This window comes from Eubalaena glacialis, chromosome 1, assembly GCF_028564815.1.
Source record: "Eubalaena glacialis isolate mEubGla1 chromosome 1, mEubGla1.1.hap2.+ XY, whole genome shotgun sequence".
NCBI classification, from domain to species: Eukaryota; Metazoa; Chordata; class Mammalia; order Artiodactyla; family Balaenidae; genus Eubalaena; species Eubalaena glacialis.
In genome coordinates, this window is record NC_083716.1 from 219,580,174 (window position 1) to 219,606,701 (window position 26,528).

At 46.0% G+C, this 26,528-nt stretch overlaps 1 protein-coding gene across 4 annotated transcripts in view; it reads left to right on the plus strand.

The window, feature by feature from the left end:
- The window catches only part of SMARCAL1 (SWI/SNF related, matrix associated, actin dependent regulator of chromatin, subfamily a like 1), a 48,820-nt gene extending 26,401 nt beyond the window's left edge, over positions 1–22,419 (plus strand). The window contains exons 11-18 of one of the 4 annotated variants that reach the window (XM_061187198.1): positions 932–1,072; positions 3,497–3,715; positions 9,604–9,674; positions 12,913–13,015; positions 15,724–15,906; positions 17,015–17,115; positions 18,080–18,176; positions 21,556–22,419. In XM_061187198.1, the coding sequence (XP_061043181.1) occupies positions 932–1,072; positions 3,497–3,715; positions 9,604–9,674; positions 12,913–13,015; positions 15,724–15,906; positions 17,015–17,115; positions 18,080–18,176; positions 21,556–21,774 (1,134 nt within the window). In that variant the 3' untranslated portion in view covers positions 21,775–22,419. Of the gene's footprint in view, positions 1–931; positions 1,073–3,496; positions 3,716–9,603; positions 9,675–12,912; positions 13,016–15,723; positions 15,907–16,015; positions 17,116–18,079; positions 18,177–21,555 lie in introns of those variants that run through there. The other 3 variants (XM_061187206.1, XM_061187215.1, XM_061187213.1) reach the window with 3 other exon arrangements.
- The last annotated feature ends 4,109 nt before the right edge of the window (positions 22,420–26,528 follow it).

Below are 26,528 nucleotides of genomic sequence, written 5' to 3' on the forward strand. Positions count from 1 at the left end.
TGCAGGCCTGGGCTGAGTGTAGGGTAGATGGATCCGGGTCCCACCTTTTAAAGTCCTTATTAACTGCCAAATGAGCTTGAATCAGGGATCTCTAGGCTCACAGCATTGTTAGGCTGAGTTAGTGACAGCCTTTTTTTTTTTCCTCTAAAGAAAACAAATAGAAGCTGATACACAGGCCATTGCTGATGCTTTCTCCTGGGATTGAGAAAGGGCTGGTCCTAGGTGTCATTATCTACTCATAGGTTCAGCTTGGGTGTCAGAAATCCATCCTGGAAAAAGTTCGGACCTGCTGCTGTCTCCCCTACTTCCCCTTCCTCTAACCATGCTGGATTCTTTGAGTTTACTCCACGTTCCGTAGGACACCAGTTAGCTTCCTTGTGAATATTTTTAGGCATACAGTGAATATTTATTGATTGCTTACTTTGTGCCAGCCACTGTTTTACGAAAACAAAGGTGGACACAGCCCGGTCCTTGATCTCAAGAAGCTTGCAGTCTAGTGAGGGAGACAGACAAGATAGAATTCAGTGTAAGGGACTAAGTGCTAATGTAGATGCGGGCAGAGGGTGTGGCCGAGGCAGCTTAGGAGATGACGCCCAGCCTCTTGCACGGGTCACACCGTGAGGTGTTTGGAGCACACATGCTCTTTTTCTCTGGTCATGGTACCTTCCTTCGCTTAGAGTTCCCAGGTTGTGGCCACCCAGAGCTCTGGAGTGAGGCCAGCCATAGTGTCTTTGGAATCTAGATCTACCTTGGATCTAAGATGCATGAACTTGAGAAGTACCTGCGGTCAGAGTGCGAGGAAGTGAAGGTGTTCATGCAAGATTCCAGGGGTGTACTGTTCCGGGGGCCTCGGCTCCAACTCCTGGGGGTGCTGGGGACATCCCTTGCATGTCCTCTGTGCGTCTCAGCATCTTGGGCTTTTGTGTTCTAGGTTGCCAAGAGGGTGATCTTACTGTCGGGCACCCCAGCCATGTCCCGGCCGGCAGAGCTCTACACGCAGATCCTCGCCGTCAGGCCGACTTTCTTCCCTCAGTTCCACACCTTTGGACTTCGCTACTGTGGCGCCAAGCGGGTATTTGTTCTTTGTTCCCCCTTTTCCCCGCCCACCCCCACCCTGATATTCACACTTCCCTTTCCATTCCTTCTTTTCGGCTGTGGTGTGATAAGAAGAGCACTGGCCATAGAGCTGGATTCAGATGTTAGCTTTGCTTTGCCCCTAACTCTGACCTTGGAGTGTCCTCTAGGGTAAGATAAGAGCAGCCCCTCCGAGTTCTAACGCTTGTGGTGATTCCAGGTTAGTGTCTTCCAGTAGAGCGACCAGTGGCCAATGCGTAGGTGCCTGGAGCTCTGAAAGCCAACAGCTCTTGCCTCAGAGAAGGGCACTGAGGAGAGCTCCAGGTGAGGCCAAGGCCCTACATACTCTGTGCAAAAAGGACAAAGGAAGCCTTTGAACAGGTGGAGTGGGAAGCATGATCTCAGGCTCCCCTGGTGGGCTCTCATCAGTGGGCCTTTGCTCATAAATGTCGACTCATTATAGTGAATCGTGCCTGGTCAGCAGGCCAGAAGCCTCTGACCTGCAAATTATCTCTATGAATACAGTGCCAATGGAGCAGCTGCCCCTGAGCTACAGTCTGCACAGCTTCTGTTCTCCAAAAATGGCAGAGGAAGCCTTGTAAACAAATGCCATTGCAATCAAAATCTTGATTTCTGGACTTCCCTGGTGACGCAGTGGTTAAGAATCTGCCTGCCAATGCAGGGGACACGGGTTCGAGCCCTGGTTTGGGAGGATCCCACATGCCACGGAGCAACTAGGCCCGTGAGCCACAATTACTGAGCCTGCGCGTCTGGAGCCTGTGCTCTGCAACAAAAGAGGCCGCGATAGTGAGAGGCCCCCGCTTGCCGCAACTGGAGAAAGCCCTTGCACAGAAACGAAGACCCAACACAGCCATAAATAAATAAATAAATAAATTTTTAAAAAAATCACAATTTCTAAAACCTGTTTTTTTAATAGATTTACTTAATTAATTAATTATTATTTTTTTTTTTGGCTGCGTTGGGTCTTCCATGGCTTTGTGCGGGCTTTCTCTGGTTGCCGAGGGTTTCTCATTGTGGTGGCTTCTCTTGTTGCAGAGCACGGGCTCTAGACATGCGGGCTTCAGTAGTTGTGGCACGTGGGCTCAGTAGTTGTGGCTTGTGGGCTCTAGAGTGCAGGCTCAGTAGTTGTGGTGCATGGGCTTAGCTGCTCCGCGGCATGTGGGATCTTCCCGGACCAGGGATCGAACCTGTGTCTCCTGCATTGGCAGGCGGATTCTCAACCACTGCGCCACCAGGGAAGTCCCTACGTTTTTTTTTTCTTTTAACTGTGGCCAGATTCTTGCATTAAGAGAAGCCACTGAACAGAATGCCCCATGCCGAGCTCATTTTCGACCCTATACCGTGAAGGCATTTGCTGAGAACTTCCAGTTGATTTCAGAGTGTATTTTTTTAAAAGAAGAAGCAGTTTTTGATCATTTTATTTCTCCACCTTTGGCTGTCTCTTCCTGCTCTCAATTTAGCAGAGGTTTACGGGACACCTATCACATGTCCAGCATTATACTAGGTCCACTGGCCCTCGGAAACGATCAAGCCTAGCCCCTGCCCTCGGTGGTTCACAGTCCAGGGTGGGGTGAGGCATGAGGGAAAATGAGCAGCTGAAACCCTAAGGCAGCAGACACCCTGGCTCCCTGATTTTCTCCAAGACCGTAGAAGTCAGTCCTGTTTCCAGTAAGATTGTTAGTGAAGGACAGGGTTTTTATTTTAATTGGTAGCATCTTCTCTACCTGTGTGGTAGGAAGTAGACATTCTTGCTCACTGCCTCCTCGAGCTGCTAAATGAAGGAACCATTTTTATGAAGGACTGCCTGGGCACTCTAAAACCCTTCTCTGGTTTCAGCAAGACTGCAGCACCTGTGCTCTGGGTTCTCTTCCCTTCCGCCACCTCCACCATGGCCACCGCGATGGCATTCACCAGGTCACACATGGTGAGGCCCACGCTGGGGAAGAACAGCTTCATAATCCCTGTAAACCTCATCAAGTAAAGATATTACAGCATCAACTGTTACCTTGTGCAACAGGCTCTGTAGGGTAAGCCCTAGGGAAAATTTCTGCATTTAGTGTATGGGAAGAGTCTGACAAGCTGAGTGTCTCGTTTGTTCTTGAATGTAACAGGCACCAGACCACTTGACATCTTGCCTTTGCTGCCAGAAAGGTTAGCGCCAAATTGTGGGACGCCATGATACACGTTTTTGGTTCTCTCATTCCTGACTTTCTTTCTTCCTTTTCCTTCCTGTTTCTCATTTGTATTCTGTGAGGTTTTATTCATCCCTTAAAGCCACTTGAAGTTCTCTGAACAAAGCCAAGGTAAGAGAGGGTTGTGAGAAGGCCATTCCCGGAGGTGACGGCTCTGGTCCTGGGCCCTGGGGACTCTCACGAGCTGTGTCTCGGTTCTGCCTCCACAGCTGCCCTGGGGATGGGATTATTCAGGCTCCTCCAACCTGGGGGAGCTGAAGCTCCTGCTGGAGGAGACGGTCATGCTGCGACGCCTCAAGGGCGACGTCCTCTCCCAGCTCCCAGCCAAACAGCGCAAGATGGTGGTGGTCGCCCCAGGCCAGATCAGCGCCAGGACCAGAGCTGCCCTGGATGCCGCGGCCAAGGAGATGACCACCAAGGACAACACTGTGAGTCCGGGGCTGGAGATGGGGATTGGGAAGTCCCCTTGTGCACAGCTGTTCCTTCCCTGGAGGGGTACTGCAGAGCTGACCCAGAGTCCCCCGACCTTGTCTTCCCGTAACCTCTCCCCCCCCGCCCCGGGCAGGATGGTGAGCCCGCTTCATTTCTCAGCCTACCTAGTCTGCTTCCAAAAGCTCTTACTAATTTGCAGTTTTCTACTTGTGTAGATCACTGTTGACGGACAGTCATAGAGATAAACCCCAGGGCAACCACAGGATGGTGATACATATTCTGAATCCCTCAAAGAAAGTTGGAGTTTATATTTAGTGTATTTTGAGAATACTTCCTTTAGTAACGGTCGTTAGAAATTAGTCCTAAGTGTATTTGTTATATATGTTAACGCTCTAACCATCCCATGTCATTTGCTTTAGTCAAAAAAACAAATTGACATTTATATAACAAAGAGTTTTCAAACCCTCTTAACCTTTAATCCTTATTACGGTCATTTATGGTTGGCAACAAGATGTCACCCCCATTTTATAGAGGGGGAAACTGAAGCTCACAGAGAGTGGGATTTGCCCAAGGTCTTATGGCTACTCCGTGGCAGAGCTGAGGCTATAACCATGCCTGTTAGCCCTTATGTATTAGGGCTCTTTCCACTATGGTGACTTTGTCTTTTTAAAACACTTTCATTTCATATCTGTCTTTAGTGTTATACTGTGCTAAGTGCTATAAAGTAATCTATACCAGCCCCGTTTCTGTCCTCTTGGGATAAAAACCTTGCAATTTTCATTCCCAAGAAAATGACAGTCATTGACATTTTCTGACATTATCATAAAGCATTATCTGGGCTTGATATTACGCTGTATACAGAAACTTAGATCTACATGAGATACCAGCCTTCTGGGAGAGTACAAAATAAATAAGATGACAGGAGACAGAATGTGTGATTTTTTTTTTTAATGTTATTTTACCATGTGATGAACAAGACTGGCTAGTAATTTTTAAGAAACAGTGTAGGGTAGAGGATGCACTGGTAACTTGTCTAGCAGTATTTAATTTATGCTGTATTATACATAATAATCAGGATGGCCTGGAGGAAGTGAGCAGGCATAATCTCTTTGCCGTGGAGTTTTCAAATAAAGTTCCTTAACATTGATGTGGACATACAGACCAGTGGTTCTCAAATTATATTTCAGTGGAACCACGAGCAGAACCAGGGTGTTCTGTTGCTAAAATCAGCATTGGTGTCTCTTTCTGATTTCTAGAGAAAAAAAGGCAGTGAATAAAAACGTTTTCTCAATTTTAGTTTTTTCTTAGAACTTTCTTAAACCTTTAATGTCTACTGACTTTTGCCCACCAGTGAACTCCACCAGACAAGGAAACCAATGAACATGTATAGCATATGTAATATTAATGGGAAAAATTCAGATGCATGATCTTTTTAGATGCAAAGGTCTGAATGTTTATAAAATGCTATGTTTTAGTTCCTTGTGTGTGTGATGGAAGAAAGTCTATTAGTATTTCGTGGGAGTCCCCAGAGGACACCCTCACCTGTACCCAGTCCATCTCCTGAACCAGGTGGTGGAGAGCAGCCAGTGTAGACAACTGACAAAGCGGTCTGTGGGCATTAGAATTGAGGAGAAAAGTCACATTAAGTGGTCAAGAGGCAACTGTCAATTGTGCAGTATGGCCAAAAAGAAAAAGAAGTATGGGAATTTTGAACTTAGTGCAGCAAGGTTTGAAAGCATTTTTGAAACTTTCCGCCAATGTACATAGTTAGGTGAGTGGCTCTTTCCAAAGATGATTTCAGATGTAACCTGCAAGTTTGATTTCTGAGTTTATCGACAGTGATGTGAAATTGACTAGGCTGAGCCATGGAAATCAGGAATATTGGGTGTTTATAACTCCCCGTAGCTATGCAAATCCCTTAAATTCTTTGGGATTTGTAGATATTTTCTTCCCTAAAAAGGGGAGCCATGACCTGCCTCATAGGCTTGGTGCTGGAAAAGTACAAAGGACTTGTGACAGTTGCTCTGAGTCCTGCCTGTTGTGTGTGATTGTTGTCTCTGCTTCTTCAGCCCAGAGTCTTAACACTATTTTGCAGATTGTGAAAACAAACCCTAAATTGCAGTGTAATTCTTCAAGAATCCAATGGAGAAGGGGCCTTGAGTTTTTCCCAGTCCAGTGCTTGAGAATTGCTATGTGCTTCCTTGGTGTCTTGGGAAATTTAAGTTTGTCCCTAAGAGAGAGAAATTGAATAGATACAGGTTGCCTTCAGCATGATGCTCAAGCCAGATACTAAATTCTTTTAGATAATAAGACAAATTCTTGAAAATTTGGTTTTCTTTTGTGTTCTTTAATGTAAATTAATTTTTATAATGGAAAATCCAAGTAGCAAATGAATTTATGAGTGTGACCCTTTAGAACATCAGAACCTTTCTTACTGTAAAGCCCCAGATTTGGTGCATCTACAAACCGTGGATCTGACTGGGAGCACCCTCCTGCCACCTGAACCCAGGACGGGGAGCCAGTGTCAGCCGGGGCCTGGGCCAGATGGCCATCAACATGCCTTCCAAGCCCTGACTGGCTGTGAAATCCTGAACTGAAAGTGTTAAAATGGAGAATCATGGTTTTGTGGTTTTAGTCTGTGAATCTACAGAAAGGACCCCACCACCACCATTTTTATAGTGACTCTGTAGCCCCAAGTTTCCCTGCAATTTTACACATTATGGTGGTTCCAGCAAAGCACTGCTAGCCTGTCAAAAAGTGATTTCTTTCTTTGTTCCCTCACACCTTCCCATCTGGAGGAAGACATTTTTTAAAAAGCTTTAAATCACAGAAGCCAAGGTGAAGCAGCCAATTTATAAAACATAATGTACAGTGAAAGCTTTTTCTCCTTTTCAGCCAAAATAATAGATAGCTCTTCACAGGCTAAGAAAAGCTGACTCTAATCATCTTTTGTCTAAAGCCGTTTTTTGATCAGCAAGACCAGGAACAGAAAAACGGAGCTGGTCCACACAGACTTCCTGGTGATGGCATCAGCTCACCTTTCTGCTGTTTGACAATCCATTTAGATTGCAACGTAGAAAAATAAATTCAGAACCCAGTGGATCTAATTTAATAAAAACCTAAGAGGCAGGAACAAAGAATGCAGGTTATTTAAAATTTCCCAGGGGCTTCCCTGGTGGCGCAGTGGTTGAGAGTCGGCCTGCCAATGCAGGGGACACGGGTTCGAGCCCTGGTCTGGGAGGATCCCACATGCCGCGGAGCAACTGGGCCCGTGAGCCACAATTACTGAGCCTGCGCGTCTGGAGCCTGTGCTCCGCCACAAGAGAGGCCGCGATAGTGAGAGGCCCGCGCACCGCGATGAAGAGTGACCCCCGCTTGCCACAGCTAGAGAAAGCCCTCGCACAGAAACGAAGACCCAACACAGCCATAAAATTTTAAAAAATAAATAAAAAATAAATAAATAAATAAAATAAAATTTCCCAGTCCATGGCTGACAAAAGAAGTAAGATAGTTAATGGGCTAGTATTATGTCTACTCAGTTTGGGGAGCTTTTTTTTTTAAGATAAAACTATTGATTTCTCCCACATTAAAAATACAATAGATATCTATTGTATAAAATCTGCCAAATAAAAGTATAATATGTAACATTTATTAAGTGTTTTTTATCACTATACTATAAAAAAGATTAACCCATCTATTTATATTACATAATTTTGGCATATATCATTTCAGTATTTTTTCTATAAAATTTATGTGTATTTTGCTTTAAAATATATATTATTTATCTCTATATATATTATAACTTATGTACATAATAAGCAACATACGTATTTTAAAAGCAGAATTGGGATCTTATAAAGATACATCAAGTGGGGAAGAAAGCAAGTTACAAAACTATATCTGTACCCTTTTCTATGTTGTTGTATGTTCTTTTAAAACATAATATTTGAAGACTGCATAATGTTTTCTCACCTGGCTATATTGTAATTTTGCCAATCATTTGTGGTTGGACATTTAAGTTATTTCAGTTGTTCACTATGCTAAGTAACACTACACTGAAAAAGCAGTTTACATCTGAATTTGTGTACCTCCAATTCTATCCTGAGGATAAATTTTAGGAGTGAGTTGCTGCATCACAGGGCATGGGCATATTTTGAAGACTTTTGGTACATATTGACAAATCAGCCTCAAAAGGGTTATTAGCCCAGGGTACCATCCCCCAAGCTGTGTGTAATAATGATGTTTGTTTTCTCACACCCACATTGGCTCTGCGTGTTAAATCTTGGGGCAGGGTTTCTGAAAGTGCTTTTTCTCTCCATCTGTCTTGCCCTCTCCCTTTCTAAGAGCAAGTGCGGAGTGAGTGTGGGTGGGAGGGAAGGACCTGACAAGAGTCTCTGAAGGAACAGGAGTTTAATTGTGGATTGAGAATGGGTGGGGTGCAGTCTGCTTGAGGCATACACACTGCGGGTGAGGTCGTCAGATGGGAGCCTGGCACTGTCCCTTCAGCATATCCTACTAGGGACGCGTTCGGTTGGAGGGCCTAACCTGCTGCAGGGGATCCTTTGAGAGACACGAATGGACTCCATGTGAGTTCATGGGCCACACGCGAAAAGTGTGTGTGTCCAGAGCCTCATCAGAATCCTGACTGGGCCTGGGGCTGAGAAACAAGTTAAGACACACACACAGAATCACATCTTCAATGTGAGTTCCCAGGAGGTTAGAGTTGTTTAATTGAACTGCTGCCACAAAATAGGAGGGGGACGGTGCCCACCACTGCCACGACTCATGTAGAAAATGAAATGGATCCACTACCCCTTCAGTGCCCCTACGGATTCCTATGGTTCCTGGGTCTCTTTCTTCTTTCTTGTCAAGGCCTAGAGGAGAGATGCTGTTTAAAGCCAAAAAACGATTTTGACCAGGTAGCTTTTCTCACCATCTGTGGTGTCTGTAATTTAAGGTACAGTCCAGCTGTGGCTGCTTTCCTGAGTTACTAATGAGTTCAGGGCCATAGGCGTTATTACTGTTGGGTCACCTCTTGGTTCCATGAGGAAGCTGCCATGTCAATCACTGGCCTCACAGGGCCCAGGCCCAAAATGTAGGAGCATCTATAAACCCATGCTGGCTAGTGGAAGGGGATGGCTGCCCTATCAAGGATGGTGAGAGTATCTGTCCTCTCTGAGAACCCAAGAGTAATGGTAAATGTTATCTCATATTGTTATGAAACTGGTTAAGCACCTCCTGTGTTAGCATTCTTTATTGGGATTTATTTAGATGCAAACTCTAAAGAAAATACCGTTTCCTCTTGAGGGAAGTCAATTACCTTCTGTGGACACAGGCCAGAAACACGTGAATAACATTTTGAGATGATACTAGAATAGACTAGTTGGGGTCAGTTGGAAATGACTCAGTAAGTCTTAGAGGTGAGCTTAGTCAGTTGGGTATGGACACAAGTTGGCAGAAGGAAGGGGGTGGGGGAACCTCGTGGGCCACTGTCACGTGTAAGTTGTCACCAGGCTGTAATACCTATAGTAAATAGGTGTGCTTAGCAGGGCTGCCTTCCCGCTGAGCACATGAGCTTGGTATGGATGGTGAAGCACTACCTGCAATGCCCTTCCAAAGAGCTTGCATGTTCCTTGCCTCATTGGATTCTCACAACAGTTCTCGAAGGGTGACAGAATAGCTGTAATGCTACTTTGTCTCCCAGGACAAAACCAGAGTCCAGCCAGTTCCTGTGGCGTGGCTAAAGCGAGGGGATAAGTCAGGGCCTCTTGGCTCTGACGATTGATGTTGGGATTTGTAAAGCTCTTGGTGGTGATGATTATGTCAGCGTGTCACGGAGTTCTCAGAGTGGGAGACTTTAAACCCTCGATTTCTCCTTCCACAGAAACAGCAGCAGAAAGAAGCCCTCATTCTCTTCTTCAACCGAACAGCTGAAGCTAAAATCCCATCTGTCATGTAAGTGGTCACCAAGTGTCAACTTCTCTCTCTCTCTTTTTTAAAAAGAAATACCTGTTATCTTAGTCCGTCAGGATGGTTTTATTGCTCTGTAAGAAGTGATTAGAGATTTGAATGATAGTTGCCTTGAATATAAAGTTTAGGGCACCACGGCCTCACCACCCAGGAGGCATAAGTAAGCTTGTCGCTGGAGCCCTGCCAGGATGTGCTTGGGGTCCCTGTGAGATCCTGTCTTAACCCAAGTGAGCTAGAGCTGGAGCCACTTATGAGCAGGGTGGGGTGACCCAAACACTGAAGGGAAGTTTTCCTCTTGCTAACAGAACTATGGTCACTTGCCTGTAGGAAAAAAATTAGGGGTTTCACAGAAGACCAAGAAGTTGCCTTACGGAGATTCTCTGGTCGTCTCCAAAGACATCATGTTTCAGCTGTCATTTACCTAAATAAGAAAGAAGGTGAATATCATCGTTTGTTCAAAAGATATGGGCAAGTGGCTGTTGTCACACTTGGTCTCCTTCTGCCTTCTCAACTAAAGCTGGTGTAATAATTTCTGTTCTTAAAATTATTCACTGACTTGAAAAAAAAATCTCAATTGTCAGCCTTGGCTAAAGAAAGAAAAACCCACTGCTGTTCACATATCACTGAGATAGAAACTTGAAGCAAGTCTAACGATGTGCAGCTTGCCTAATTTTTTACTGTTTAACATTTGTGTGAGACTCAGGCAGGATAATGGTCCAAGTGATTCAATTACAATGAAATGAATTTAGCGTGGGTTGAGCGGTCCCAGATTGGCTGTGGGGACCGAGATCCATGGATCAATGGAGACCCACAGCCTGCCCTGCCCTCTCACTCAGCCTCTGCATCTCCCAGCCTCACAGGCCTCTCCCTCCGCACCCTTAAATGTGGTTGGAGAGTGAGTTTGCTGCATTGTTCAAATCACAGACTCTCTGCAAAGACTCCTGAATGTTGGGCAGCTCTCCTTCACCCTCTGGGCACTGCCCTTTTCATTTATGATACTGTTTAAGAGACCAGTGAACTCCAGATGTGGTTTTTATGGCCCGGAAACTTCTCTCTCAGACACTAATCTGAATTGCCTCCACCGACATTTCTCATGTGCTGCTGAATAACACATGGCATGGGTGTGAGCCCCTTCCCTCGCTTTCTCAGCTTGTGACCTACAAAATCCAGGGTCCATTGAGTGCTGGGCCCAGAGCCACCCATTTCCCTTAGGAATTTTAAATCTAACCATTTTCCACCTTATAAATAAACTTCGGTAATACCTTGTCTTAGTCCATTCATGCTGCTATGACAAAAATATCGTAGGCCGTGCACCTTAAACAACAAACACGTATTTCTCACAGTCCTAGAGGCTGGGAAGTCCAAGTTCAAGGCGCTGGCAGCTTCAGAGTCTGGGGACAGTTCTCTTCCTGTCTCGTAGACAGCCATCTTCTCACTGTGTCCTTGCATGGTGGAAGGGGAAGGGTGCTTCCTGGGGTTTCTTTTATAAGAACACTAACTCCATCTCCTCCCATAGGCCCCACATTGGGGGTTCGGATTTCAGCATATGAACTGGGGGGCAGGGACACAAACATTCAAATCATAACATACCCTATACATACTTTTTCACAATTCCATGATAAATTATATAGTGATTTATAGTTTCCAACAGTTTTGACATCTGTTAACTCATGTCACATTTATAGACTCCTTGTGAGATCAGTAGAATAAGTTAAAATGCAGAAACTGAGTAAATCTAACGTAAATCTCTAAACTTCAGAATCGTACAGCTAGTAAGTGGAAATTAGATTATAAGTCTTAAAACCCCAGTTTCCTCTGATAGTTGCTTTTCTTCCCATTTTTGCTGTTGTTCGTTTTCATTTTAATGGACATCTTTCAATATAAAGCCAAGGTTATTGTGGTCGGCAGATATTTCCAGCTCGGTAGCTCAGGGACGTGAGGAAGGGCAGAGCAGCAATGCCACGTCCGAGATGTAGAGGGATGAGAGGCATTAGGAAAGCTGGGGGCCGTGGTGTTTATGGGCTGGCCAAGTTGATTTTATGGCCTTGTGACTTTTTGATGCTGTAGCAGTTAACTTTTTTGCTTATATCATGGCAAATTTTATGTCTCTCAAACTAATTAAAGTAGATTCTGTTAGTACCAACAATTCACAAATTGAACTCAAATCCATACCGTAGTTGGTCATAGTGTTTGAAAAAATTCTTAGATGTTTAGAAGAGAGTCCACTTACCTTTTCCCCACCTGCCTGTACTGTAATAGGAAACCTTGGAGATTTGTCCTTCTCCAAGGAGAGCAATGTCTGTTCTTTGCCCAGACACACCCATGTGTGGGGATGGCCTCAGGCAGAGCGAGGGCTCCTCGTGTCCTGTCCGAGGAAGCTCACCTTCCCGCCGCCCGTGCAGGAGCGGTGACCTGTACTGGGACTGGGAACCCTCTGCAGGGCGCTAGTGCCAGGGCAAGCTTGGGATCTGCCAACTGGGTGACTCTCCTCCCTACAGCTCCTGGGGGTCGCTGCCTTCTTTTAAGGCCACAGCTAAAGATAAGGAGCAGAAAGTCAAGAAAAAACACAGTGGATGGAGGAGAGAAGTAAATTAAAAGCAGAATGAAGACCGTGTAAACAAGGCCTTTTCACCCCATATTCCTTGGCCTTGGAAAAGAATTCACTTACCACTGCCTTAACTGCTGGCCCTGTGGTTTGCAGTCTGATGTGGGAGGGAGCTGGAGGGCGATCCCTGACGTCTCTTCAGTATTATTACTTACGTCTCAATACTACGTTTCCAGAAATTTATTACTGTCAAGAATCCCTCAATCCCTGCCCAGGCATTTTCAGATCTGTAAACAACACTTCAATTTTTATTGAAGACATATTATAATGATAGTAGCAGCCAAAGTGCAAACTGTTAATTATCTTGTATAATCCCAGGTAATAAGAATGTTTCAGTAACCTATCAGAGACACGTAAAACATAAGGATACTTTGATTTATTTGTGTTTGGGAGATGACTAAAAAGTATGGAAGAACTCTTTCTGCATATGGCGGAAGATGACTTCCCCACAGCTCCTGAGGGCAAGGGGGAGAGGTCAGCTCTCAGAGGAGGGAGAGGATGAGCTGGGGGGGCAGGTACCCGGAAGGTATCTGCTACAGATGCAGTCACTTTTCAGTAATTAACCTCAGCTGGATTGCGTATGTGTTTAATTTATTGTGTTGCCATTGTCAAATGCAGTGAATATATCCTGGACCTACTGGAAAGTGGAAGAGAGAAGTTTCTAGTGTTTGCACACCATAAGGTGGTTTTGGATGCAGTTACTAATGAGCTTGAGAGGAAGGTAAGCTCCCTTTGAAATTCGGCACAGGATGCTTTTCTTGTTTGTGTGTCAGCCGCTAAGCAGGCCAGGGTCAGATCTGAGCAAAGAAATGAGATGAAGGTTTCCGGAAACATTTCTGATGACTTTCTGAATAATTTTTCTTGCTTGTAGAACCATGAACAGGTTTGTTTTAAACCATCTTTTAAAAATGTTTTATTTTAATAGCTTGATTGAGGTCTAATTACCATGCAATGAACTGCACGTATTTGAAGTATACAGTTGAGCAAGAGTGGAGATAGTTGTTGCACAGAAGGAACAAAAAGTGCCCACTGAACTGAGAAGGTATCTTGAGACCTAAAAACAAGGCAGGCAGCTCCATACAAACAATGGATCCATTTATTAAAGGGTAACTTACATGGAGGGTAGGATTGGGTAGATGGTGATCCAGAGCATTTGCAGCTGCACTCTGCAATGCTGAGGAGCCACTGGAACAATTTTATAGTTAACGTAGAGTATAGGGGTATGTGCTTGGAGACAGGAAGTACATTCCTAAGTCAAGATTTATGGTGGGTTACTAGCCTCCTGAGCATCAGGAATGCGTCAGTGAAGGTTGTCATCATTGGAGACTAACCGAGCATACAGGCCGCCTGGACCTAATGATCATTAAACAGTATCTATTAACTACGAAGCCCTAGATGACAAAGAAGAGATTTACTACAGTACAGTACAGTGTACTACAGTACAGCGCTAGGTAAGGTCACTGGAAGGACAGGAGGAACTGAACGGGCCCAAGATGGCGCCAGTTATGCTAACAGCCATACAGTAGTGAATATATCCGTCAGCCCCGGAAGTTTCCTCCTGTCCTTTGTAATCCCCGTTTCTCCCCATCCTCCCATCTCCAGGCCACCACTGATCTGCTCTCTGTCACCGTAGATTAGTTTGCATTTTTGGAGCCTTATATAAATGTGGAATCATACAGGATCATACAGTGTGTACTCCTTTTTTTTTTAATCTGATTTCTCTTACTCAACATATTTTGAGATTCATACATGTTACTGCGTGTATCAACAGTTCATTCCTTTCTATTGCTGAGTAATATTCCATTGTATGCATGTACCGCACTTTATCCACTCACCTGTTGGTGGACATTTGCCAACCCATCCTTTTTTTTTTTTTTTTAATTTATTTATTTTGGCTGCGTTGGGTCTTAGTTGCAGCATGCAAGATCTTTGTTGCGGCATGTGGAATCTTTTAGTTGCAGCATGCGGACTTCTTAGTTGAGACATGCAGACAGCCCATCCTTTTTTAGTGACAACTAGAAACCCGCCCAAATGTGAGGAAATAGATAAATGGTTAAAGTATACTATTGTTGCATAATGAACTATTACACAGCCATTAAAAATCACGTTTTAGAAAACATTTTAATAATTTAGTTTATTTACAATATAATGTTTATCAGAGAAAAGCAAGATATAGAACTTTTTATTTAAAAGATGTAGGATACACATTGAGAAAAGAGTGATGGGAAAAAATAGATCGGTAATTTATTTTCCTCACAATGTCTGTCTTTATCATTAGAAAACAATAAATGCCACTTAAAATAAGCTGATCTCAGGAACCTAATCCTGTGTTTCCCCTAGGGGGAATTATTCAGTATTTGCTAATTCAGATTTTATAATAATGACTATGTAGAACATAACTACTGTGAATAACAAGAAGTAACTACATAAGGTTATAAGGCATTTAATATATATATTAAAATTAAATTTTTAATGGCAAATTAAAAAAATTTTTTTTAAAAAGAAAATAAGCTGAACTAAACATGCAACTATCAGATACAACTCAGCAGTTGACTTCCTGGGCAGTTATCCCAGAGCAGTGAGAAGTTACATTCCCATAGAAACTTGTACACCAATGTTCACGGCAGCTTTATTTGTAGTAGTGCAAAGCTGGAACCAACCCAGATGTCCTGCCAAAGGTGAACAGGTAACCATGGTACATCCCTGCCACAGAACACTGCTCAGCAGTGAGAAGGAATGAGCTGCGGGTGTGTGTGAACCGACTGTACGTGCGACGACAGGGATGACTCTCCCGGCAATGATGCTGAGTGAAAAGAGCCCAGCCCCAAAGGTTGCACAGTGTTTGACTCCATTTATACGTGTTCCTGAAGTGGAACATTTTAGAAATGCAGGACAGATTAGCAGGGACTGGGTGGGTGAGGGGGAAGCAGGAGGGAGGCGGGCAGGGCTATAACAGGGCTGCAGAGCATCCCTGTGCAGTTACAACTGTTCACTGTCTCGACTGTGAAGGCGGATACGTGAAAACCCACATTCGAGATAAAGTTGTATAGAACACACACACACAGGAGTTTAAGTAAAACTGGGGAAATCTGGATAAGGTCAGTGGATTGTATCAAAGTCTGTATCCTGGGTGTGATATTATGCTATAGTTTTACCAATATTACCAGTGGAGGAAACTGGGCAAATCATACGAGGAATCCTTCTCTGTATTATTGCTTAAACTACATGCGAGCCTACAGTTATCTCAACACAAGTTTCAATTGGAAAGGAAAGGAAAGACTAGGAAAGAAGCTCGGAAAGCAGTACGGAGTGGCGAGCTTGATGCTCCACCCGGCTTGGAGCCAGAGCAGCGCGGGGCTCTGTCCCTGGAGCCGTGCCGCCGAGGCCCCGCACCTGCGCCCACCTTGCTTCCCTCTCCTGTGCCCGCAGCGTGTGAAGCACATCCGCATCGATGGCTCCACCTCCTCGGCCGACCGCGAGGACCTGTGCCAGCAGTTCCAGCTGTCGGAGGGGCCCGCCGTGGCCGTGCTATCCATCACCGCCGCCAGCATGGGCCTCACCTTCTCCTCAGCTGACCTGGTGGTGTTCGCGGAGCTGTTTTGGAACCCAGGGGTGAGGGGCGTGCTCCTGGCTGCTGGCAGAGAGAGCCAGTGGCGGGGGGAGGTGGGGCTTCTGTGCGCTGTCCCTGCTGCCTGCGTCATCTTCCCTCTGTTTCTGTTAGGCCTGGTAAACACGCTTATACTTCGCACATCCATTGGCCGGGTATTAGGTCTTCACAACAACCTGCTCAGTAGTAGGCTTATCGACCATCTTATTACCAATGGGAAGATTGAAGTTTTAGAAGGAGTCTCAGGATCCATCTCTCCATGAAGAAATTGGAGCACAGAGAGCTCAAGAGGATAGCTGTCACTTAAGAGGAGCACATGGCAGCCCTGGCCCCAGGCCTCTGGCTTCCCAGCCTGAGCCCCTTTTATCAACTGCCCCTGGGAGCCACTTTACCAGTGGGGCCACAACAGGGCGACTGCGGTGGGTATTCCCTGAACATGCCCAGGGTGCCCACTGGCCTTATCCGATCAGCTGTGGCAGCAGATGGAAGACATTTGTTTGGACTCAAAGTCTTCTTCTCAACTCCAGAAAGAAGTTCTTTCCCTTCTGACGTTCTGACCAGTGTGGCTCTCATCGACCACACGTCGGCGACGGCTGTAACGATGGGTGGGCTTAGAGCGTGAAGGCATCTTATAATGGCAACCATGTTTTTGGTTTTCATTATTCGTTGTAGGGTTTACCACCGTATAAAAAAGCCACCCTACCCCCTGATCATATATGGCCTCTCCCTGGGCGCGGTATCTCTGTTTAGAAGATAACTTTTCACTCCGTGGAGGGAGAGTGGCAGTGTGCCGGCTCTCCTTTGTCACAGCTGGTGGCAGAGCTGAAGCTGGCTCTCCCTCGGCAGCGCCCAGCACCTGGCCCGGCCCTGAAGGGTCATCCACAGCTACCCAGCTGCAGACTGAGGTCCCCCCTGCTGACCAGTATTGTGTTTGCTTCTCCCTTTTGTCAGATGACAGACCTTTTGTGGACAGAGGCTTGCAGGCCCCCTGCCACGTGACACGCAGTGAGGAGGAAGGGTTGTGGTGAGGCTCCGGGGCCAGAGGCCACCTGCTGTGGTGGGCCGAGCAGCTTCCAGCCTTGACCTACATGCATCCCGATCCCCGCCCCGCAGGTGCTGATGCAGGCTGAGGACCGGGTGCACCGCATCGGGCAGTCGAGCTCCGTGGGCATCCACTACCTGGTGGCGAGAGGCACGGCTGATGACTACCTTTGGTGAGGCGGCTGGCTGGCCCGGCAGTTGGGTTGACACCGATGACGTGTTCCCTTTGCTCCCTAAGAGCTTCTGCTTTGGGGCAGGTCTCCAGGGATCCACACAGAAGACCTGCTGGTAGTGCCCTCCCCCTTTCCTCATGACCCTGTTTGACCTCCCGCACAGTGTTACTGGTGGCTGCAGGGGGCATGAGGAAATCCTGTAGGAATAAGGGGATGTGGCGCCTTCCCACTGACCTGAGACAAGGGAGGAGAACTTATTGGGGTGAAATGTAGGTGGAATTTTGTTGGTAAAACACTCTGTTCCCAGATGTGAAGGCCTTTGCTGAGTCAGGGAGACTGCCCCCTCGGCCCCCGTGTGAGGTGTGCTGGTACCGTACGGCCACATCTTACAGCACTGCTGCGGGGCCATCGGGGGAAAGGGGCTCGCCCCGGGCCATGTAGTGCTTCCTTAGCAGAGACGGGGTCAGATTTTTAACTCTGGGGTTTCATGTCCATTACTTAGGCAAAAACTCCCCAAATGCTCCCTCCCCAGTTCCATTTCCCCCTTCCTCATATTGTTTCTTGATTATCTCATTAGTTACCACTATCTATCTCTGTTTCCAGCATTATGACTGAGGCATCTTACCTTTATTTTGTGTGTGGGTTGCCCCAACTTCCCTCTCTGTTAATGGATTTGTTAATTGGGCAGCTCATAACAGCACCAGGTTCAAATTTTTGTTGCAAAAGCATTTATTTCCTACACATCTTCCAGTAGAAAGAATTTTGAGCCTGATGATGTGAGCCCTGACTTGGTCGGTTTACAATAGAGAGGAGGTCAGTATTTCAGGATGGGCGTTTGCGCCTGAAGAGATGGAGAGATGTGAAACAGTGAGCGTGTCTCACAAGAACAGGGGCTGCTCTCGCTGTAATCAGTCTGCTGGTTCTGTGCACGTTGTTTCCACTGCAGCTCATTTCTCCCCAACAGGCCCCTGATTCAAGAGAAGATTAAAGTTCTGGGTGAAGCCGGGCTTTCTGAGACCAATTTTTCAGAAATGACAGAAGCCGCAGATTATTTCTACAAGGTAACACCAGTATGTGGCTCCCTGCCACTGGGGTGTCCAGAGGTCCTGAGTGGGAAGGTGTGAAATCACTCCTGGGGACCTCCCCCAGCTGGGGAGCTAAAATGATGGCTGCATTCGTTCTCGGGTCAATCCGTGTGTGTGCATCCGTTTATGAAGAAGTGCTGGCATTAACTCCTGCTGCTTCTGACATGCCCTCCTAGATCCTCGAAAACCAGGGCCTCCAAATGCTGCCTCTTCCATCAGGCCATTAGTAACTGACAGAAAACTCCCCATGGCAACAGTTGAATTGTTGCAAAAAGTACATAGCAACACCACCCGAACACATCCCCAGAACACATCCCCCGTGCAGAATGGGGAGTGTTCACATAGGGCATTGCTTCTGTGTAGCATATTTTCCCCTCTGTTGCTGCACCTTATCCTCAGTGTCTCCCCATTTTATAAAGGGGTGAGCAGAGACTTGCGGAGCAGCAAGACTCTCCCGCAGTCACGGGTCACTTGAAGCCAGCCCAGGCGGAAGGCTTCCAAACTCAGCCAGCATTCCCTGTGTGACAGCCCCTCTTATTGTCAAGGAGAGTAAGAGGCCAGTGAGCATCCTTCCGTGACTAGGTGGGGCCTTGTCAGAGGTGCTGAGAGGAGGCCTGTTTGCCTCTGGAGAGGGCAGCCCAGGGCCCAGCAGGCCTGCCCTGGCCTAGCTCTCCAGCCCCATGGCTGCCACAGCCCTTCCCCCTCCATTTCAATGAAACAAGGTAGAGAGGAGCCAGAGGTGCAAAGACTCCCAAAGGCTGGTCTTCTTTCACCTGCTCGGGTGGTTGACAAGGAAGGTGAGAACTCGGGAGGTCCTGCCTGATGGAGGGCGACCCCTGGGGGGTTATTTCTAATGAGAGCATGGACAGAGGTCTGAGCCTCGTGTAGAAAGGCGGCCCTGCGCTTCAGGAAGGTGACATGCCTCCTCCTTCCTGTGGAATTGCCGAGCATCAGAAGCTGAGTCAGGTCGACACGATCTTGTAGGTGATGCTAAGACTTGTCTGAGGATATAATCTTTCATTTACATTTGCTTGCAACTAAATTCTTTCTTCGTAATGTAATTATTGGGATAAATAAGACTCGGGGGAGATCATATTTTTAAACACAGGGTATAAATTATCCTTATAATTAATAAGCCAATTTTAAAACAACCTTCCTTTTAAACTTTTTGAAGAACTCTCTAATTCAGTTGAATGGTGACTGTTTTGACAGAGCCTTGGTTGTTATGTGCCCTTTGAAAAGAAAGAGCCTTATTTTTAAAGGATTCTCAACTAATGAGAATAGATTTATTTATAACTCATTTATTTATACTGGCCTGACCCTCAGTTGCTTTGAATTAGTTAGGAATTTCTGCCTAGGGACTTCCCTGGTGGCGCAGAATCCGCCTGCCAGTGCAGGGGACACGGGTTCGAGCCCTGGTCCGGGAGGATCCCACATGCCGCGGAGCAACTAAGCCCATGCGCCACAACTACTGAGCCCGTGCTCTAGAGCCTGCGAGCCACAACTCCTGAAGCCTGTGCGCCTAGAGCCCGTGCTCCGCCACAAGGGAAGCCACCGCAATGAGAAGCCCACACACCACAACGAAGAGTAGCCCCTGCTCTCCGCAACTAGAGAAAGCCCGCGTACAGCAACAAAGACCTGATGCAGCCAAAAATAAATTAATTTAAAAAAAAAAAAAAGAATTTCTGCCTAAAGTACAAATGGAGTTTATCAATATTTATTTTGATTAATAATTATATCACTTAAAAAAAATTAAAATAGGGCTGAAAACTGTATCAACTATTAGGAAAAGAATATGTTGCCTCCTGTATAGAAGCCAAAAGCAGAAGAGGTCATGTCTGCCTGCCTGCTGAGAAGGGAAGTGAAATATCGTCTGATCTTGGAACTTGCTTCCCTTTAATTATGCGTGCTCCAAGTTAGCACATAGCGTTGCCATCACGTCCTCAAATGCACGTGGAGAGCTATTTCTACCTGGAGTAGGCTGCCTTGTGGGCAGCATTTCCTTGACCTTGCAGTTGCTCAGACAAAAGCTGATATCACAGAGGAGGACATGTGGCTGGTGTGGGGCTGACCTTAATGACCTTTAATGTCACTTCCCATCTGAATAGCTGGGATCCTGAAAGGTGAGAGAATGTAGGGTACAGATTATTGAATAATCTAGAGTCCTTGCAGGATCAGTTTTCAAGAGCTTCACTTCACCAGTGTGGAGGGCTTCTGTGAAAGCAAAGAAATAGTGGCCAGTTAGGTTGAGACCTGACTACAGAGGGCCTGGAAAGCCAGGGAAGCAGCATTAGACTTGATGAGGTAGGCACAGGGGTGCCCAATGATGTGATAGGAAAATCTTGTTAGAGGATAGTCTGCAGGGAAAAATCAGCCTGGAAAAGACCGGTGAGCAGTTGACGTGGGAAGAGGCCTGAGGTGGGAAGTGCAGTGAAGCCATTGCAGATCCAGGCAGGTACAAAGCAACGTGGCCCAAGTAAAGAGCCTGCCTACTTTACAAGAAGTATCTGGGAGGGAACAGACGGAGAAACCAACCTGATGCAGTTTGATGTGTGAGATATGGAGTCAGGATGCCCTGGTGATTGCAAGCTGGGGGGACTATGAGAATAGTGTGAGACCATCAAAACTAGGGAACAGGACCTGGTTTGGGGATGTAGGAGTGAGATGACAGATGGTTGTGGTTTTTAGACAGGTTTAGTTTTATGGACCTGTGGGAGGTCAGTGGAGATACTGAATATGTGCCTCTGGGTTGAATGATGGCCAGGGTTAGGAATTTAGACAGAGGAGAGATCAGCAAAGGGGTGAGAGCAAGCCCGTCATCTGCTGTGGTCTTAACAGCTGGGCGTGATTTTAGCACTACACCATCATTGTCAATGCATAGATGCAGTTGGAGGGCATTTTGATCATTTGTAACTTTAGGGCAGTCAGAAACAGGTACATGTATCTACTTATCAATATGTTAAGTGTGTGTTTTATAACCACTCTGAAAATTAGGTATAAACCGTGGCTGAACACACCAATTTGGGAGTTGAATTACAGCCTAACTAACCTCTTAGTGGAGAAAGGCTTGGGAGCTATTTCAATATTGAAATACTGATTTGTAAAGTTACAAGGGAGAAAACATTCCCAACATAAATTAGTGTGAGAGCAGGTCCTGTGTTGCTTTCACAACCGTTTGTTTTTTGTTTTTCCTTCTTTACCCAGCAAGCAGCAGAGAAGCTAAGAAGCCAGACACAAAGGCAGTGAGGCTGCTTGAGTGATAAATGGTTTACTGAGCTGGTCCCACAGTGGTGGAGAGAGGGTCAGTGTTGGTGCCTGGGTGCTGATGTCTTTGTCTTTTCTTCCTCTGGTGAAGGACCCAAAGCAGCGGAAGATCTATGACCTTTTCCAGAAGTCCTTTGAGCAAGACGGGAGCGATATGGAGCTCCTGGAGGCAGCGGAGTCCTTTGACCCAGGAAGTGGTTCCCAGGACACGGGAGACACACTGGATGAAAGCACATTGACAGGCAGTCCACTGAAGAAGAGCAGATTTGAATTTTTTGATAACTGGGACAGCTTTACCTCTCCTCTGTAAGAGGGGCCAAAAATGCATTAAAAATCATGGAATTTATTAAAATAAGGCATTTTTTTGAAAGCCTTTGCTCCTCTGGTCGTTACCACAGTGTTGGTCTCTGTCTCCAAGCCCAGCGGGTTACCAGCCCATGTGTCAGCATTTCCTTTCATCATGTGTGGGTTTGCTTGGGTCTTAATTAACCTTAGCTTAACCTACTGAGAGACAGTAGGCTGTAGTAGTGGTGATTCATGTTCTTTAATTAACGAGGTGCTTCCTACACAGCACCCGAAATCTAGATTTGTAATATTTATTGATTCAACAAATATTTATAGAGCACCTAATATGTGCCAGGCACTGTTCTAAGTGCTGGCAGCAATTCACTAAAGAAAAGAAGAAAGTACATGCCTTTGCCGAAGTTATCATGTAACAGGAGAGGCAATAGTTATATGTTCTACGAAGAAGAATACAGTAAGCTAAGGGTTTAGAGCAGGGGTTGACAAGCTTTTTCTATAAATAGCCAGATAGTAATTACTTTTGGCTTTATGAGCCAGGATGTCTGTGTTGGAACTACTCAGCTCTGCTTCTGTGGTGCAAAATCAACCATTACATAATCCGGAACAAGTGACTGTGGCTCTTTTCCAATAAAATTCTGTTATGGACACTGAATTTTGAGCTTCTCATAATTTTCATGTGTCACAAATTACTATTCTTTTATTTTCAACCATTTAAAAGCATAAAAACTGTACTTGGCTCACAGGCCATACAAAAACAGGCCGTGAGCAGGATTTGGCCCACGGATCATAGTTTGCTAACCCCTGGTTTAGAGCAGCACCGTCCAATAGAAATAGAACACAGGGCACATATGTGTTATATTAGTATTACTAATTTGATCCTGCTTTATTTCCAAAGAGTATTTTTAAAAATGAAGGATCAAATTAGTAATACTTTTTTTAACCCAATATATTCAAAATACTGTCATTTCAACATAATCACTATTAAAAAAATTATTGAGAAACTTTTTATTCTCTTTTTCATACCAAGTCTTCAAAATCCAGTGTGTATTTGACACTAACCGCACATCTCAGTCTGAACTAGCCATGTTTCAAGTGCCCGGGGGCCCCTGTGTTGGCAGCGCAGGTTTAGACAGGGGTGCAGGGAGTGGTGTATCACGTGGGAAGAGGAAGGTGATGACACTGAAGAGAGAGGTAGGCCAGATGATGTAGCGCTCCCGGGTCATGGTAAGGATTCGGATTTCATTCCGAACATGAATAGAAGCCACTGACTGGTTTTGAGCAGGGGTATGAGGCAATCTGATTATATATTTTAAAGAGCACCCAGCTTGTGTATAGGAAAGAGATGAGGAAGGATGAGCGAGGGACTGGTTGGGTAGGAGGGGCTGCTGAGCTCTTGCAGCCGACCACAGTGGCGACGCTGGGGTGGGCCGAGCCAGGGAGCAGTGTGAAGGAGGGGGGAAGTGGTTGGAATCTGGATATATCTTGGATGTGAAGCTGAAAGAATTTGCAGATGGATTGCCCGTGGGCATTTGAGAAAGAGTCAATACTGAGACGTGGGGTTTTGCCTCAGCAAATTGATGGTGCTCTTGGCCACTTTGAGATGAAACAAAAAACAGGGGAGAAGTTGGGGGGCCGGGCGAAATCGAGGGTTGGTTGTGGACTTGCTGAGTTTGAGATAGCCACTGGACAACGTGTGGCAGCCCTGGAGACGCCCACCCAGCTCCCAGGAGGAGGGACTTGCTGCCCAGCTGCGGAAGTGCAATCAGCAAATAGCCTCCACCTGGCCACAGCTTCCGGTTAGTCTCAGGCCACGGAAAGCCACTTTGTCTGAGGTTACACCCTTCCCGGGGCAGCCTGCGTCGGTGACTGAGCAAGGTGGGTCTGATGCGGGACACCGCTGATGGGCAGTCTTCACTGCATGGCTCCCACGCCACGCTGGGTGGTCAGCGGCTCTTCCAGGCCTGCCTCGCAGCTCACCTCCCTCTGCCCCACCCTGCTTCCTCCCCTTTCTTTTCACAGGTGATCCCTAATAAACATCTTGTACCCCAAACTCCGTCTCAGTTTGTTTCTGGAAAACCCAGCCTGTAGCAAGGTCCAAGCGGAGATGTTCTGTAGGCAGTAGGGTATCTGTCTTCTGATTCTGCCTCCACCGGATGTACATGGTATTTATAGTCATGCAGCCAGATGAGATCATCTAGGGGTCCGGTGGCTTCAGGAGAAAAGCAGATCTGACCGAAAGCCGAGCACTCAACTTTTAGGGCTGGGAAGAGGAGAAGGAGATCCAAATGGGTGTCCAGGATGGGGATTTTTTTATTTAAGTGTTTCAAAAACAAAGAAGTTGCTGCTCTAACTGGTGTTATAGGAAGCCGGGGGCCAGGTGTAAGTGAGGGCTTGGAGTGAGACCAATGTTCTTGGCGGCAGTGAAAGCTGCCTAGTTGTGCTGGTGTGATGGTGTGTGGATTGTCTGTTAAGCCTGAATGGTTTTGCATTGTGAAGTAGATGCAGGGCCCTGACCAGGATGAGCACTTTTCGCATACTGACATCATGAACCCTACCTCGGAGGAACGTAGTTAAATTTTCATTGTGCAGATGCAGAAACTGAGCTGAGGGCATCTCAGCTGGGAAGAAGCAGAGTGGCCTCTGCAGCCTGGCTGTCCCCCAAGAGCCCACTCTAGGCGTCAGTGTGCTGTTCTGCCGGGGCCAGAGGCCCACAGTGCTTTGGGGGGGCCTGTGAGCAGTTTGTTACACGGCCCCCTCCCGAGGGACTCGGCCCTGGCTGTGAACCTGTGCTGGCTTCCCTGCAGGCCCCCGGCCGCCTTGCTGCTCTGCTCAACAAACCAGAACAAGACCCTGGAATGCACCCCTTTCTCATCCCTTTGAGTGCCCTTTCCTGGGCTCCCAGACAGCTCCAGTTGAGAGAGGGGATTTTTGGGGGCCACCCAACCCCCCTCACTGCTGTTCAGGCTTACTGATCTCTCAGCACAGTCTGGACTGGGGGTCATGTCCTCTGTAAACTCCAGCCTCAGGAAATAACTAGGAAGTTGCTGACCTTTCTGCTTTCTTCTGTCAACCTTGGTTTTTGGTGATTGTGCTTCCTATTAATCACAGCGTTGATACGCTGCTCCTGGCTTCCCTGCAGGGTCAGAGCTCTTTGGAAAGTCCAGCCTGAACACCTAAGTCTAAGGAGCGTGAGTTGCTTCTTCTGTCTTTCCGAGAAGGATTGTGGAGATTAGCAGCTGAGCCTACATCCACCAGCTTATCCTGCCATGAGAAGCCCTGCTGGGGCCCCAGATCTCCATAAATGATCGGGACTTTGGTATCCTCATCACCCGCTGACATGAGAACTACCCACGGTTGTCTGGAGAAAATTCAGGGCCAAAGGCTTGGGAGAGAACTCTTGTCTGGGCTCTCCTTTGGGCCACCTGAAGTTGTCTCACACCATCTCACTCCCAACTCTGTATTTATTTTCTAATTTTGTGAGCTGTCAACATTTTTGTCTATAACACGACCAGTCTTGCTGGAAGCTTCCAGAGGACAAATGATTGTCTATCTAAATTTTACTATAGAGAGGGAAGACAACAGAAGCAAGAAGAACTACAATTCTGCAGCCTGTGGAAGGAAAACCACATTCACAGAAAGATAGACAAAATGAAAAGGCAGAGGACTTTGTACCAGATGAAGGAACAAGATAAAACCCAAGAAAAACAACTAAATGAAGTGGACATAGGCAACCTTCCAGAAAAAGAATTCAGAATAATGATAGTGAAGATGATCCAGGACCTTGGAAAAAGAGTGGAGGCAAAGATCAAGAAGATGCAAGAAATGTTTAACAAAGACCTAGAAGAATTAAAAAACAAACACCTAGAAGAATTAAAAAAACAAACACCTAGAAGAATTAAAGAACAAACAAACAGAGATGAACAATACAATAACTGAAATGAAAAATACACTATAAGGAATCAATAGCAGAATAACTGAGGCAAAAGAACAGATAAGTTACCTGGAAGACAGAATGGTGGAATTCACTGCCGTGGAAAAAATAAAGAAAAAAGAATGAAAAGAAATGAAGACAGCCTAAGAGACCTCTGGGACAACATTAAATGCAACAACAACATTCGCATTATAGGGGTCTCAGAAGGAAAAGAGAAAGAGAAAGGACCCGAGAAAATATTTGAAGAGATTATAGTTGAAAAATTCCCTAACATGGGAAAGGAAATAACCACCCAAGTCCAGGAAGTGCAGCGAGTCCCATACGGGATAAACCCAAGGAGAAACACTCCAAGACACATAGTAATCAAACTGGCAAAAATTAAAGACAAAGAAAAAGTATTGAAAGCAGCAAGGGAAAAACGACAAATAACATACAAGGGAATTTCCATAAGGTTAACAGCTGATTTCTCAGCAGAAACTCTGCAAGCCAGAAGGGAGTGGCATGATATACTTAAAGTGATGAAAGGGAAGAACCTACAACCAGGATTACTCTACCCGGCAAGGATCTCATTCAGATTCGATGGAGAAATCAAAAGCTTTACAGAGAAGCAAAAGCTAAGAGAATTCAGCACCACCAAACCAGCTCTACAACAAATGCTAAAGGAACTTCTCTAAGTGGGAAACACAAGAGAAGAAAAGGACCTACAAATACAAACCCAAAACAATTAAGAAAATGGTCATAGGAACATACATATCGATAATCACCTTAAACGTGAATGGATTAAACGCTCCAACCAAAAGACACAGGCTTGCTGAATGGATACAAAAACA